We start from the raw sequence: 15,315 nt of genomic DNA, 5'->3' as shown, positions 1-15,315 counted from the left end.
ATGTTCCAAAGGCGCTAGGACAGGAATGAAGGGACTAAAACAGCACAACCTGAGAGCAGAGAGCAAGGGGACAAGTGGTCTAAGATGAGGCCAGGGCAATGGCAGGGTCAAATGACAGGAATCTAATAGCACATGTTAAAGATGTGGGGTTTTATCCATTGAGAAACAGTAAGTCTCCTCAAGGGAGCTGCTGTTCCTTGAATCAAATGTGCCTCAAAAACTAAAATACAAAGTTACTGGGATGGTACCCAACGTCTTCTACCGCCTGGTTCCAGCCCAAGTCCTTTGTTCCATTTCTCAGAACATCCTCAATACCATCCCCACACATTCTACATACCAGCGATGCTCCATGTTTACCTGTTGGAAGCAGCTGCGAACACTGGGTTCAATATTACTGCCCCCAAAAGCTGCTACTTCCCCCAGCTGCCGAGGGATCTGGATGGCATCGTGAAGCAACAGGCCAAGCTGCCTTTGGTCGCACATTTCTGTGGGCCCCGCCACTTCCTTAAAGAGATCTACAAGGGGGAGAGGCAAGAGGTTAACTTCCATCTGCCTATACTGTTCTTTTAAGTAAACTATGCCTTTGGTTAAGTGAAAGGAACGATACAGATTGAAAAAGAAAAAGTATGGACGTGAATCACACTAGCTGTCTCCTGAATCCTGATAACCTTAATGTTCTGCATGTTTGAAATCAGGAACTGGTTAACCACATGTTTCCTAAAACAATCTACTCTTATATGTCAATACATAGAAACAGATCAATAAATACAAATTTCCTTTTTAAGTGGTACAGTGTATGCATGTGGGTTCATTCAGTGGTCTCAGTACGGTCTCCCTTCTTACTGAAAATGAGTGGGTCAAACAAAGCTTTCTTCACGACTTGTCAAAGGAACGAACAGATCTTAAGGAACAAATCTTTAAATTTTAAAAGATTTGTTTACCAACTCTTTGTATTCACTCCTAAATTAAATATTCTATTAAACATATATATATATATTTTTCTTTTCTAGATTTCTATACTTAAATCTGTTTTACATAAGAAACATTAAACAGTAGAAGGAGGTGTCTTTTATTTATAAGGGTTATTTTTTTAGGCCCAATCAGTCTCTTGTTCATTCTTAGCTATAAAAATTGTTTTTGTTTTACTTCATTTCATGTAATGAAATACATTTATTTGAATTTAAAGGACTTCTTAACAAAAACTCATGCTCTTTTATCCATTTTATCTTCTGTTCACCACTTGCAGTATTTTGAAGGTTAAAATTATTACCGTATTTCCAGCCATAAAGCTAATATATTTAACTAAGTTACTTTTGGAGCAGGGAGAAATTTCAGGCAAAAACAATCCACTTCATTATAGAAACTAATGCCTTTTGAAAAGAAATTTCTAAGTTCTAACAATTCAAAGTCATACAAATTCTGAGTGGTTTTCATGTGAAGTTTTCTAAGAACAGAAGAAAGGAGAGAACACTGAATCCTAAAAATTTTAAACAATACCCGATAAATGAATATCAGACCAAATTGTATCATCACCCCCACTTTTTTTTTTTAAAAGGGAATAAGGCTACATCTAATACTGTCAACAGTGGATTTTTAAACAACTAAATCAAGTTCAGTGTAATGGACACAGTAATTATAATGAAACATGACTTTAATTATAAGCATACATAGGGAAAGCAAATTCAATTAAGATAAAATTAATTTTTATTGTCATTTGTTCACATAGATTTGGTTAGAGTTCTACTCGTTTCTTTTCATTTGTTAAAAATAAGACTCTCATAGGCAGAAACTATTTATATTACACTGTTCATTGTAAACCCATTCCTGGGAGGAGGCCTTCTAAGTGAATACAGAGTTGATGCATATGTATAATAATCTGCAGAGAAGTTCACATTTTCCGTGAGATAAATCATTGCCCAACTTGGCTCTTCTGAGGCAGCTAGCTATACTACCATGCCATTACCAAGGTAAAACTACACACAAAGCATAAGAGGAAAGAGTCCTTAAAATTTTGACATATTTCTGAATTCTTACAAATATTCACATTCTGATGCTACAGTCAGATACAGAAAGGAGCGTCAGGATGTGAGGATGGGTCAGAGGAAAGTCACAGTCTAAAGCCCAAGGTCCAATAAATCAGCACAGAAGAGCTGCAAAGGCCATTCAAAAGGATCTTGGTAAATGTGTTTTTGATGAGGCAAGGAAGCCACTGAGCTATAAGCAGGAAGGCCAGGGTGTTATCAGAACTTAAATCAAAGGACATTCTCAGGAAGGCACGCAGAGAGAAGGAGGTGTCATCAGGGTAAAGACAGTGACATTAGCCATTGCAAAATCAATGTTCCGACAGATGCCAATTGACCCAGAATAGCACCTCTGCCATTGAGTTTGGAGAGCAAATTGTCTCGAATATTAATTCTAACAAAGGAAATAATAATGAGGAAGTGTTCTGATATCACTGGGGGAATCAAAACTGGAATCAGAGTTGCCAAGGACCTTGAAATAAAAAAACAAAACAAAACTGCAGAACATTCCCAGAGTCTCAATACTCTTAGGTAAAATTTAAAGATTTCAACCTAAAAAGATTTCTCATTTAATTCAGTCCTAAATGGCATACTTCATGGATCAAATTAAATATCAGAAATCTTCATTGCGTGGCTTCTGCTTCCCCTGCCATAGTCTGACAGTTCAATGTTGAATTGCACAGAGCAGTAAGTTTCCTGACATTTGCAGGAGGTGTACCCACTGTAGTACAAGTGTATGAGTACACGTATGCTTAATGCTCTCATTGGAAAGATTATGCATTTTAGGAATACGTGTGAGGGTATGTGTGTAGATAAAAGCCATTTTTTTATATACTGCATAGAATTTGGGTTTTGCTCTAAAACTCCAGCCACCATGTTCTGTCTCTCTTTTGGTCTCAGATTTCTCGATAATCAGCTTGAAAAAGGAAGAGAGGAGGAATCATTGATCTAGGAAAACAGATCACTCTTACATTTTAAGACTCATGACAAACTCTTTGAGGTTGAATCTGCATTCTTTTCAGAGTAAGCTCAGCACCATGACATAATTGTTACTTTCAGAGAACCCTAAATTCTCTCAGGAACACATAAAAATCCCAGTGATCCAAAAAAAAAAAAAAAAAAAAAAAAAAGTCCTTTTCTCATTTGGTACACTGATGTTTTTATTAACATTTTCCTTTCCTGCTCATCACAGAAATAATTTTTTTTTAGCTTTGGAAATGACATCTATTGACAATTATGATGCTGAAGATGATTTAAATTCTGGATAAAGTGCCACCAAACAAAAGCCCGTGCAAAGCTTTTTTCTTCATGGTTCACTAGGCTCCATCAAGGCACTTCATCTCCTGATTCTACAATCAGCTTTTCGTTTCATACAAATCCCCATCTCTTCTCACTGACATTCTTGTCAAACTGTGTAAGAGAAACAAGCCATCATGACCTAGCCCTGGAATTCAAAATCAAATCACCTCACAGCCATCCCAGAAAGTAGAAGTTTTAAAAAATGTACGTACATTCACAGAAGATGCATGACTTAACTAAACTTACAGGACCTGTGATCACACATTCTCTTGTTTGATCTTCATCTCTCCACTCATGAAATATCCCTCACCCTCTCCCTCAAAGGTATAGATATATATACATGGAACCATATGGGGCCAGGCATGGCAAGATCAAGGTACTCACATTTTACGGACAAAGCTGAATTTATAAAAACTTGCAGAATTAAGAATTTAGAGACATAGCAACAACTGCTACCATTTAATCAACGACTACTATTTCTAGGTACTTTTCATGTATGATCCCTAGTTGCTTTCAAAGCAAGAATAATTAGCTTTATTCTTTTGAAGAAAATTTCACTAAATTTCAGCTTCCTGGAATGTGAAGTGGGGGTATTACTACCCCTTAGCAGTCGGTATGCAGTGGGATCATGTAACGTGCCCGAAGTTATCCAGCCACAAAGCGGCAGAGCGAAGAGTTGAAGGCAGGTCTCCCCTGGCTCCTGAGCCTGTCCCTTTGTAAAGGTCAAGATGCCCTTCATGAATTGACAGCTAAAAGGGCACCACTGATTCATTTTGTGAATAAAAACAAATATAACAAAATAAAAATTTTTTTATCATGTTTTATTTTCTCATACTGTAAAATATAGTTATTTGTCTCACTGTGACTACAGCAGTCCTAGTCTATCATGATTTCCTTTTTAGCCCTGGAAGTACACAGGTTTTAGTATAAAGTATAAATGTTCTAGTCCATCTTAATTATTTTTTCAAGCACTGGAAGTGTGCAGAACTAGAAAAGGCTTGAGCCTTAGTGTCAGAAATATCTACGATCTAATTCTAGCCCCACAATTTACTGTCTTGCAGTCTTGACTAGATTTTAACTTACCCTAAGCATTATTTTTTTCAGCTGGAAAATGGAAATCACAAGGCTTACATTATAGGGCAATTATTCTAAGGATTAAATGAGATATAATCTATAGTTGATTCTCACTCCATCAAGGCACCTCACCTCTTGGTCCTATAAATCTGCTTTTCATTTCACACAAATCCACATTCCTTTGCACTGACACACTTTGTCTAGCCTGGTACATGTATGTATAGTCAGGGTTTAAAAAGTAAGGGAACTATTATTACTAGCAAATCATATAAGGTAAGTCTCTAATAAATTGTTATTATTATTACTAAAAACACCGTTGATATAGGAAAGGTCTTACATACATCTGTATTTTTCTTCTAAGAGACCTTTGGAGAGAGAGATCAATCCAATCTTCAGACTCTGCACTCTTATTTTTCCAGTCCGACCCCTGAAATTATAAGAATCTCGATGCATTAGATGCATTTAAAACTGTCTACAGTATGCTAATTATTTCTGAACATCTATTTTCGAGGGTAAACCATTAAAAATTGCATTTTAAAGATGCAACTTTTCTATTTACTTTTATTAATTAATGTTAAACCCATATCATAATTTCATGGCATATTTTAATAGTATATTTGACCTAGTATGGAAAAATATAAAGCCTAAAGTCACTTTACATACAACATGTGAACTAGAAAGAACAAATGAAGGTAAAATGAAAATGCTAATTATAAAGCTAAAAAGATTTCATTTTTATAAACACCATGAATTAAAGCCTATTTGTTAATAATTATAAATGCAAGATTCAAAATAGATCGCTAGAACTATATATAATATGCATGTAAAATAGAACAAGAAAGGCATATGATATATCTAAAAAGAAATGTAAGAAAACTAACTGGAAAATTCATTACATATTGAGGGCTTATAACTTGTTGAATACTTAAAAACGTACTGTCTTCATTGATTTTGGTTCCTGTCAACGTAGTTTCTATAAATTACTACTGCAATGATAATAGTTAATGACATTAAACATACAGGTGTGTAGTCTTTATTCAGGTAAGTATCAAATTATAATTAAATACAAAATGTCTTAATTAATCAACACTAGGAAATAGTTTCATACTGTGTCAATGAGAAACCATTTCAATTTCACTTATAAGTTGATCAGCAGAATAATTTTATTTTATCATTAAAAGCATAGAGTTCTCTTTATTCTGTCTTTTATCAAAGAATTACTGGGTTGTTTTCCAAATGTCACACTGTACTAGTACCTGGGGATGGGGAAAGGGAAATGCAGAAGCTACAAAAATTAATAACATGATCCTTGCTATGAAATAACATACAGTCCAGAAAAAAAGTCTTTACTGTGACCTTTATTATTTCATATAAACTGGATCAGTTTTCAATATTGGTTTTAATTGTTAATCTCCTTATGACATGTTTTCAATACAAAATACAACACACTCAAAATCTATAATTAAATGTTTATATAATTAGAAGAATAAAATAAATTTAGTAATTCATGCTATTTAAAAGCATATAAATATTCATATGATGTCACTTTAATTTTCAGTAGTCATTGTCAAACTATATTTAAATCTGGCGCTTACTGATATTTTTATTATTAATACCAACTGATATCTTGTATTCTCAAATTACAAATACTCAAGTAAATTTCTTTATACATACCATGACATATTAAGTGTAAAACAAATAAAACACACTTAGGGATTGGTAAAATGTATTTTCAAAATAGTCCTTCAATAGCCTAGAGTTCATTGTCTATATTAAACCATACCCAACAAACGTACTGAACCCCTGCTATGTATGTATACAACATTCAGAATTGACCTACAAAGTAACTAATGCTTAAATTTTAAAATAAATATGGTCATTATAAGCAGAAATCTAAAGTTTATATACTCATCCCAGTTCCTCACAATTATATAAATATTAGTTCCAAATTAACCTTAAACTGAGCGATGCTGTGAAGTGTGTTTCCACCTCACACTTCTTTGGTATTTCCTAATTATTACAGGAAAATAGACTATGTCTGTTTTTTTCCCTCCAAAAATCAGGGAATTTTATTCTCAGGACACAATTAAGACAACAGACTTGCAGAAAATAACAAAAGGCTATGCAAGTGTACTAGTACATAAATGTAGCTAATAACAAAGTAATCCCTTAAGGGAAAAAAAGATCAAACTGGTATGTACTGGAGGATGACCTCCAGTCTACGGTGATAACACAAGAAAGGAACATCACCAGGAAGACTGCTGAAAACGTCAGTCATCCGTTCATCGCACCATCAACAGTTATGAAGGCTTACTGTGATCACAGCACTGTTCTATGTACCATAGGGACCAACAGAAAAGCATGAGACACGATTTCTACCCATGACTCACTGGAGAGGTGAGACAAGAAAACAACTAAAGAATCATAAGAAAATATGAGACTGACCTTTATGCATGGACATAATCAAGTATGAGATAACTGTGGCTGACTGCTCAATAATGATTGGTGGTTAGTCTGAGTTATTAGTCTCATCTCATTTGATAAAGAAGGTTAGTCTAAAATCAGAGATTGAAGGCATGGCATAGCTGGATTGATTGTCCCAACTAGAAGAAAATAGATTATCATAGGAAAAGCCTGGACAAGGGGACAGAGGAACGGGTGTGAGCACCAGAGACAAGATTCATCAGATACAACAAGGATTTGCATCAAGGCTAAATGGTTGATAAAGTTGTCCATATGGAGCCAGATGATAGAGGGCTTTGATGTTAAATAAGATATAAGAATCTGAATGAGAATAGAGAGGCAATGAAATTTCTTAATAAATGACATAACCTAATATTTAAGTATTTGGTTCCCTGATAATTTTCATAAGTGATTCCTGAAACTAATTCAACCAGAAAGATATGTAGCTTATAAATAAAATTATATCCATCTTGGAATAATGGGGAAAATGACTTACTACTGTATCAATTGAGGTTAATATTTTCTGCAAGGACAAAAATGTTTAAAGCAAGTAATCTAGACTATTGCTTTAAATCTTGAATTAAACACTTCTGATTTCTATTAAATTTAGGAGGAAGGTTGTGGAATTAAGACTTTTTAACCTGGGAAGATGAAGACTGAGTGAGGCTGTGAACTCATAAATGGAATCAATTTTATCTTTATGGTTTATAAAGTCCTTTCTATATATATATATATATATATATATATTAGTTCATTTGCCCTTGACGATCACTTACTTATGTATGGGAAGCAGAGCAGATATTTTTTACCTCAGTTTTTTAGATGAGAAATTGAGATGCCAAAAGTTAAGTGGATGCCAAGTTGCAAAGCAACCAGACCAAAAATTTAGTTTCTTGTCCTCCGCAAAAGAAGAAAATAGGCTTTTTTCCCCACACAATTCAGAATATTAGGAGTTAGGTACATGTTAAATGTTGAAAGAAATAATCTTAATGTAATTTATAAAGTACTGTTTTTCTTAGATATGGTAATATGGTGGGAATAATCAAGTAATTATCCAAAAATATGAATATTAGTCCCATATCTACCGCTAATATGTAGTTGGTGGCTGTGGATAAACTGTCTTATCTTACTGGGTCAGTTTCTCGATCAGTAAAATGAAGAGGACAGAATGGAAGCTGCTCAAAGTCCCTCTGCTTCCAGAATTCTATGATCTCCTATGTGTGCATCACCCATTATTTCAAGAGCTAGGTGAATACACTTTAAGAGCTGAAAATACCAGTTCTGATTGCAACATACTACACAAAGTAATGCAGTAAAAAATAAATGGTTTCTAGATGAACATCAGGTTAACTGAATGAATGGAAGGGTTAGATCATGGGTACCATTTCCAAGGTTCAGAGACTTCATAAGGGTACATAATGTACTGGTGAATTGGATGGAGTAGATCACAGTTCCATCAGATTCTCAAAGGAAACTAATGACTTGAAAAGAGTTAATAACTCTTGTACTATTTTTCCTTAGGTTAATTCATGATATTCTTCTCCAAGATGGAAAACTCGACTGAACTGACAGTACTCTAACCCAGCATGGTCTTTGCTATATTTCTCTGGCATGGTAGGGGATAAATCCTAAAAGCTTTTTTTTCCTTTAAAAAGGAAAATTTCAAGATACCATCTTTCTAAATAAGAAATAGTATCTCAGTGTAGCATTTTCCATGTGTTCACATTTGATGTTAGAGAGTGAAAATATGCCAACATGTAACTCCCTAGAATATGAATCACAACATTTCACATACTGTTTCCTTCCCAGCTAAGTGGCACTATTCCCTGAGGGCTGTCCAGTGAAAACAGCATATGTGTCATGGGCTGAATTATAGCCACCTGAAATCCGTATGTTGAAGTCCTAACTCCCAGAACCTCAGAATCCGACTGTATACTGAGAAAGGGTCTTTAAATAGGTAATTAAGTTAAAATGATGCCATCATGGTGGGCCCTAATCCAATATGCCTGGTGTTCTTGTAGAACAGGACATTAGGACACAGACACACACAGAAGAAAGACCAAGTGAAGATACAAGGAGAAGACAGCCAAGGAGTGAGGCCTCAGAAGAAACCAACCCTGTGGACATCCTGACTTGGGACTTCTTGTCTCTAGAACTGTGAGAATTAAATTTCCGCTGTTTAAGCCACATGGTACTGTCTCATGGCAGCCCACGTCGGCTAATATACTGTGTGGGAGGCACAGATAATGCCAAAGGGTGATTTAACACTTCTCCAGTTCTTCCTTAAAATATGACTCAAAATGTGCACCTCTATCATACTCCATAGTGCTTAATGAAGTTCTTAGCTAAGTGTTCTATGAATTTAGCATTCTTCCTGGGACATAAAATTAAGTTATAGGCTTTGTAACTAAAATACCTAGTTGATCAGCTATTTTGGTGAATTTACTATGGAAAATGTCTCATAGAGGTTTAAAAAATTGAAGATCAACTTAATGGTGAATTAATGCTAACAGTCATATTTTATCTTAGGAGGATAAAAATTTGCATTGAAATGAAATGTATCAATAGAAATCAGACAGGGACATAGCACAGCCCACACTCATTATGGTAACTGCATGATTCAGGCTATCTGCTCTTCAGTGAGTTTCTTAAGAGCTCTCAAGCACACAATGGCTATTTGATTATTAAAAAGGACTTTGTTAAGATATTTGTGAGTATTAAAAGATAAAGGGTTTTTCTAATCAAAAGAGTAAATGAAATTTTAATTAAATCATCTCTACAGCTATTGTGACCATCATTTACTTCCTATACAGAATCAATCAGCTGCTAAACATGTGTGCATTTATAAACTATCATCTATTCTTCTTTCCCTCTAAACCAAATAAAAACCTGATGAGCACAAATTTTTCATATAGCTAATTAATGGAATATAACTTTCAGAGTCTGAGAGAAAAACAACAGTTCTAATTTTCTCACTTCATCTTTGCACACTTTTACTCCCTACCAGAAGAATGAGTAATTCTTAATGTTTCAGAGATGTCAGCCCACAGCAGGTCTTTCTAGAACTGATTATTTCACAAGTGCATTGTCACATCAAAAAAGACAAATTAATGGCAAATGAGTTATGCTGGAAGTTGAGAGTGATCTTTATGTAACAGTGACCATTTAATTAAATTACAGATATTGGGGTGTCCTATACCGTAAATTATTTAAAATGCCATATATACACATCACCACCACTGCAATCAATAAAGCTAATACCAAAAGACAAATAAAATCTCTAACTGCCATTCAAATTGCTCTTAAGTTGTCATACAAAAAATAGAGAGTAGATTATTATGAGCCAATAAATTATTTTAATTCATAACAGTATGTACAAAATTTTGTCTTTTGATAAAAGAAATACTACAAAAGATTATGGAGGAAGCAAATCGGTTTTTTTCCCATTAGGTTTCCCCTAGCAAGGTCACAAAATACAAATTTGACAGGCTTTATAAATTGAAGCAAAGTCTTAAAACACCTGGTAGACATTCTTTTTTGTTCTATTGTTGGTTAAAAGCTCAATTTTGGAAAGTCATCCCTTTTCAACAAGTAACATAAATATTTCCACTAGGAAAAGTACTTTGAAAGTATTTTCTTAAAAATCCACTTTAAAAATTTAGACATTTTGCATTATCAACATATTCCACCCAATGATTATATTTTAATGAGGAAAAAAAATGGAAACTTACGTGTCATATACATTGAGCAGCCAGTTGAGACACATATCCACACAGAGAGGAACGTTGACCAGATTCTTATGCATTTGTTCAAGGCCGTCGTAAGTGGTTGTCAGACAGTTGATGACATCTGGAACACTAAGGAGCTGATCGTTCTGGTTCAGCTTGTGCTGGTTGAAAACTTCATTTGTTGTATTCAACTCCAAGAGATCCACTAGTCAGGTGAGAGAAAGGAATACGTACAGTCATTACATTACAGAACAACACTGAAACAAAACCATTTCCAGTCTTGGGTTTTTAGCCTGAGCCTTCAATGGAAGAATCTACCCCTTTTAGCTAATTTCTATTTTTAATGAAATAAATCACATTTCCATTCTTACATCTCTAAACTCTTCTTTTATCCACATCTCTTATGTTCATGTTTTTGATCTAAACTCTGTCACTCTTCAGTATGATCTCATTTTTCACTCTTTGGAATATCAATTTTTCCTGCTTTAGTTTTCTGGCTTTCTTCTCTTCAGCCTTTTTATACTTTTGAATATAAGAAAGCATAAATCTCAAAGTCTATTCCAAATGTTAGAACATCTAAAATACGACATTGCTCTTCTAACTACCAAGAGCAGCCTGCTCACCACTCTCCCACTCATCCTTAACGTCACTGCAAAATGGATCCTTCTTAAACAGTTTCTTCACATGTACATCATGAGATACAAAGTTCACTGCAGATGTTTAGTTCATAAAATAGATTCTTTAAAAAAATAATAGTTCTCCACTGCCCACTGAGTCAAGCCTGATGTATAAGGCCCTCACCATCTGGCCCTAACCTACTGTGCTTCCTGTGATGCTTTGGCAAATAGACAATGTGTAGCTAGGCGGGATTAGAGGAGGCTCACGGAATAGGCCCCACATCCACGGTGCGGCAGCCTTACTCTTCACAGGGAGAACACCTACAGTGGGCGTGGCTAGGGCTAGGCCACGCCTAGACCAAGCTGGGTGGGCACAGAAGGATAAAGCAGAGCTCCTGCTCTCAAAGATGGCCGGTCTGAGAAGGAGGAGAAGCATGCTTATAACTCTTCCAAAAGGGATGAAAATGTCCTACGAGAAGAAGACATACATTTCTGTGAGAGCTGTTACTGTTCGGGGAAGGGAAGGAGCCTAGAAAAAAAACCCTGGGAAGATGGGATTTGAAAGGGACCTTAAAGAATAGGTGAGATACAAGCTATCCTTGTAAAGCAAGGAAATAATTTCAGGAAGATAGTTCTGTTTGAGAAAAGACAAGAATTCAAGAAGCCTAGGCAGCTCTATGAAATGACGGCCGGCAGTGTGGGTAGCATGCGGCTCACACGTGGTTGGCACGTGGTTACCGTGAGGCAGACACAGGGAGTTCAAGGGGCAGGTCGCGTTGGCCTGGGGATCGGGAGAGGTCCTCCGAGGCCAGGAGGAAAAGTTTAGACAAAAGAGAAGAAATCTTATATAATCCTGCCTTTTAATCAACTTTGAGTCATGCATTAGCTAACTGAAAACAGGAAAACAGATTATCAAAGTACCATGCGTCTATGCACTTACTGAGCGTGGAGATGACTCTTCCAAATCTAAACAGGAAGCTTTGGAAATTTACAGAACCGACGAGAATTTATGGTCTGCTCAAGGAGATTACTGCTTTATAAAATTCTTCCTCTACCTCCATATTTAACTTTTTTAACATTAAAAAAGTAAGCTCAGGAAAACTTTTTTAATATATAAACAACTAATTTCCCTTTGCATGATACAAAATTGTTCCCTCAGAAATACGATACATTTTGACAGTTAAATAAAATGTACAAATAGCTTCCTTTGTATATTTATATTTTTAACCATTGAATAACCACTAATTTTGAATTTTTTAAAGGCCCTCATTAAATGTGTCTACTCTAGCTGCTCAAACACCATGGAATTATTTATTTAAATTATCTACAATGGAAAAGAATTGCTTTAAAACCAAACAGATTAAAATCGTTTCTAAAACAACTCAACAGAGAAGTCATTTTTTTTTTTAAAAGAGAGAAAGAGACAAATGTAAAACACAAGCCCAGATAAAGGGCCAATCCATTTCCTTCAGATGCCAAATACACCACTGGTAGAATTTCAGCTAATTATGAAAGCTGTGTGAAGCTTCACATGAATTCGAGATGGTGTCAGGAAAAAAAAAAAAACAACTAAGAATCATCTGGGCTTTTCATTGTCATTTTTACCCCATTTCTTGGCACTGTACACTATTTTCAGTTATGAACTTCCAGAGGACAGAAGCAGAATTCAAATTCATTCTTCACAGTACTTGACAAAGAGAAGTGCTTAATGGATGACAGTAGCCGGAGAACTATAATTCTACATAGACAGAAAGAAACATGTTCAAATACTGCCAAATGCTCCAAGTTTCCCGATCCTGACACTAATTATGCCAGCAACCCAGCACTGCTATTATATCCTCACATGGCATAAAGTGACAACAGACCAAATTCCAAAAAGACCATTTCCTGGATCAGTCTGTCCTTGCATTTCTTCTCAAAAAACCTCCTTTGTAGATATGCTTTGTAGCTGTGACAGTAATTTGCCACATCCCACAGACTATCATGTCTTCAATTTTTAGTGATTTACTCTGACACTTTGCCTCAGTGTCTAAACCAGGAATACATCTTCCTGAAGTGTCACATTTAGGTACCTTTAAAGACTGACTACATTTAAATCACAGAAAATTATGATTTTCTCTTTGCAAAGGGAGACAAATGACAGCTCAGTCATGTGGCAAATGAAACAAACAGCAGAATCATTTTATACCAACTTTCGGGCTTTATCTTTAAGCCCACAGATGTGGCAAAGGGGGTTGAATGGAACTGGATCATCGTTCTTTGGTTCTGCAAAAACACACACTGTTGAGCACCTGACCTGGGGCTTCTGTGACTCTCCTCTACTCTGACCATCTCTTCTGAGCACCTTTCCTACTTCCTCTTCCTCTGACAACTCAGAAATGTCAGTGGCACTCAGGGTCTCGTGTCCGCCCCTTCACTCTGCAAGCCTGATGCTCTCAGTCACTTTCATTACTGCACCGATAACTTCTCTCCGGATGACTCCAGATTCTGTTTTTTCATCCTGATCTCCTGCTTGAATACCTGATCCACATTCCTGCTACTCTGTTCCCAACCAGTGCTCTATTATCCTCTTCCAGGGACCTCCACCTTAATATGTTCCAAATAAAGGTCTTGCCTTTTTGTTATGCTGAAATCCAGCAGTGGTGTTACCACCTTCCACAGACCATCTCAGTCTACAGATCCTGAGATATCGTAACATTCTCCTTCTTTCACCCTCTGCAATTTATCAACTACCAAATCCCCCTAAGTCACCAGTTCTCCCTCCTTACAAATCCATGCCCTCATCTCCCCTCCTCCACTCAGTCTCCATCATCTCTCACCTGAACTATTCACTTGTCTTCTGTTCCCTTGGTCCTTTGATCTTAGATGTTGCCTAAAGCATACGTCCACCACTGGCCCTGCTCCTAACCTACACAAAAGAGAAAACTGATCTACAGAAACCCAACCTATAAAGAAAATATCCAAATGTTAAGTACAGCACTGTGAGAGCTTGAGGAACAACAACAACAGAAAACTAAAGGAGTCAGAGATTTCACTAAAAATGACCTTGAAACTGGACCTAAACTGATTTTAAGGACATTTCTGAATTCTGGACAAAACAGCTCATAGCTTCTCCATTTAGACTCCAATACTACCTGATAGTCCCTGAACTCCACCCAGGCCCTTGGGTCTCAAGACTATAACTTCCTTCCTTCTTACCCTTGATTACAGCCACGTGCCTAAATTGTGGCTTTTAGGGCCTGGCTGATTGCCTGGAATCAACTCAAGGCAGCTTGCGCTGTTCTTCACAATGAAGGGAAACTCTCCCTCCTCTGACAGTACTTCTCTCTGGCTTCTCTGTTGCTGCCTATTACACAGAGCTTTTTAATCAAAACACAAAAGAATAGGTATGATACATACGTGTGGTCTAAGGAAAAATGATAGAAGCAGCTCCCTTTAATCCGCTGCACAGTTAAAGAAACAGATTTACTGATCTGTTGGAAGCCCCTTGGAAAAATCTCCTAATTACACCCCCTCACAATCACAGGGAGAACCACTAACCTTTGTATTTCCCTTTCAATTTCTGAAAGTATATATATATATATACCTAAATAATATAGCATTTCTGTCCAGTTTTGAACTATGCAAATAAATGGAAACAAACTATACAGATTTCTTGATTTTTTTCAAGCAATTTTATAGTTCTCAGATTGAACCATCTTGATGCTGATTACTAGTTTATTTTTGCTGCAGGAGATCATATTTATAAATGTGCCAAAATTAAACAAATTTTACTATTAAAAAGTGCAGCCATCAATCTTATACAGATCTTCTGGTGTACTCCATCAACTTTCCAACTCAAATCATTCCCTTGTGTCCTAGGAGATGGCTCTGTGCCAGAGGTTGTATGAGGCCAGCAGTGAGGAAGAAAACAGACTCATCTCTCCCATGAAAGCTTAGTTCACTTAGAGAGACAGATGGTCAGTAAGGAAATAAATAGAATATCAAACATTATGACAAGTGCCACATAAGGAAAGAACTGAATCTCTGAGATGGAAAATCAGGAGTGACCTAGTTTGGAGTAGAGTAGCCAAGAAAGCCTCATTAGAGATGGGCGACAGTTAAACTAGGACC

At 36.2% G+C, this 15,315-nt stretch overlaps 1 protein-coding gene across 15 annotated transcripts in view; it reads right to left on the bottom strand.

Moving 5' to 3' along the window:
* The window catches only part of UTRN (utrophin), a 456,315-nt gene that overhangs the window by 54,096 nt on the left and 386,904 nt on the right, over nt 1–15,315 (bottom strand). For all 15 annotated transcript variants that reach the window (XM_032485082.1, XM_032485084.1, XM_032485083.1 and 12 more), the window contains 3 exons: nt 10,589–10,790; nt 4,736–4,821; nt 358–515 (listed from right to left, as the gene is read on the bottom strand). In XM_032485082.1, the coding sequence (XP_032340973.1) occupies nt 358–515; nt 4,736–4,821; nt 10,589–10,790 (446 nt within the window). The remainder of the gene's footprint in view (nt 1–357; nt 516–4,735; nt 4,822–10,588; nt 10,791–15,315) is intronic.

The sequence above is a fragment of the Camelus ferus genome, chromosome 8, assembly GCF_009834535.1.
Source record: "Camelus ferus isolate YT-003-E chromosome 8, BCGSAC_Cfer_1.0, whole genome shotgun sequence".
Lineage (NCBI taxonomy): Eukaryota > Metazoa > Chordata > Mammalia > Artiodactyla > Camelidae > Camelus > Camelus ferus.
Note: the sequence above shows the minus strand (reverse complement) of the source record. Positions and strands in the feature narration are given on the sequence as shown.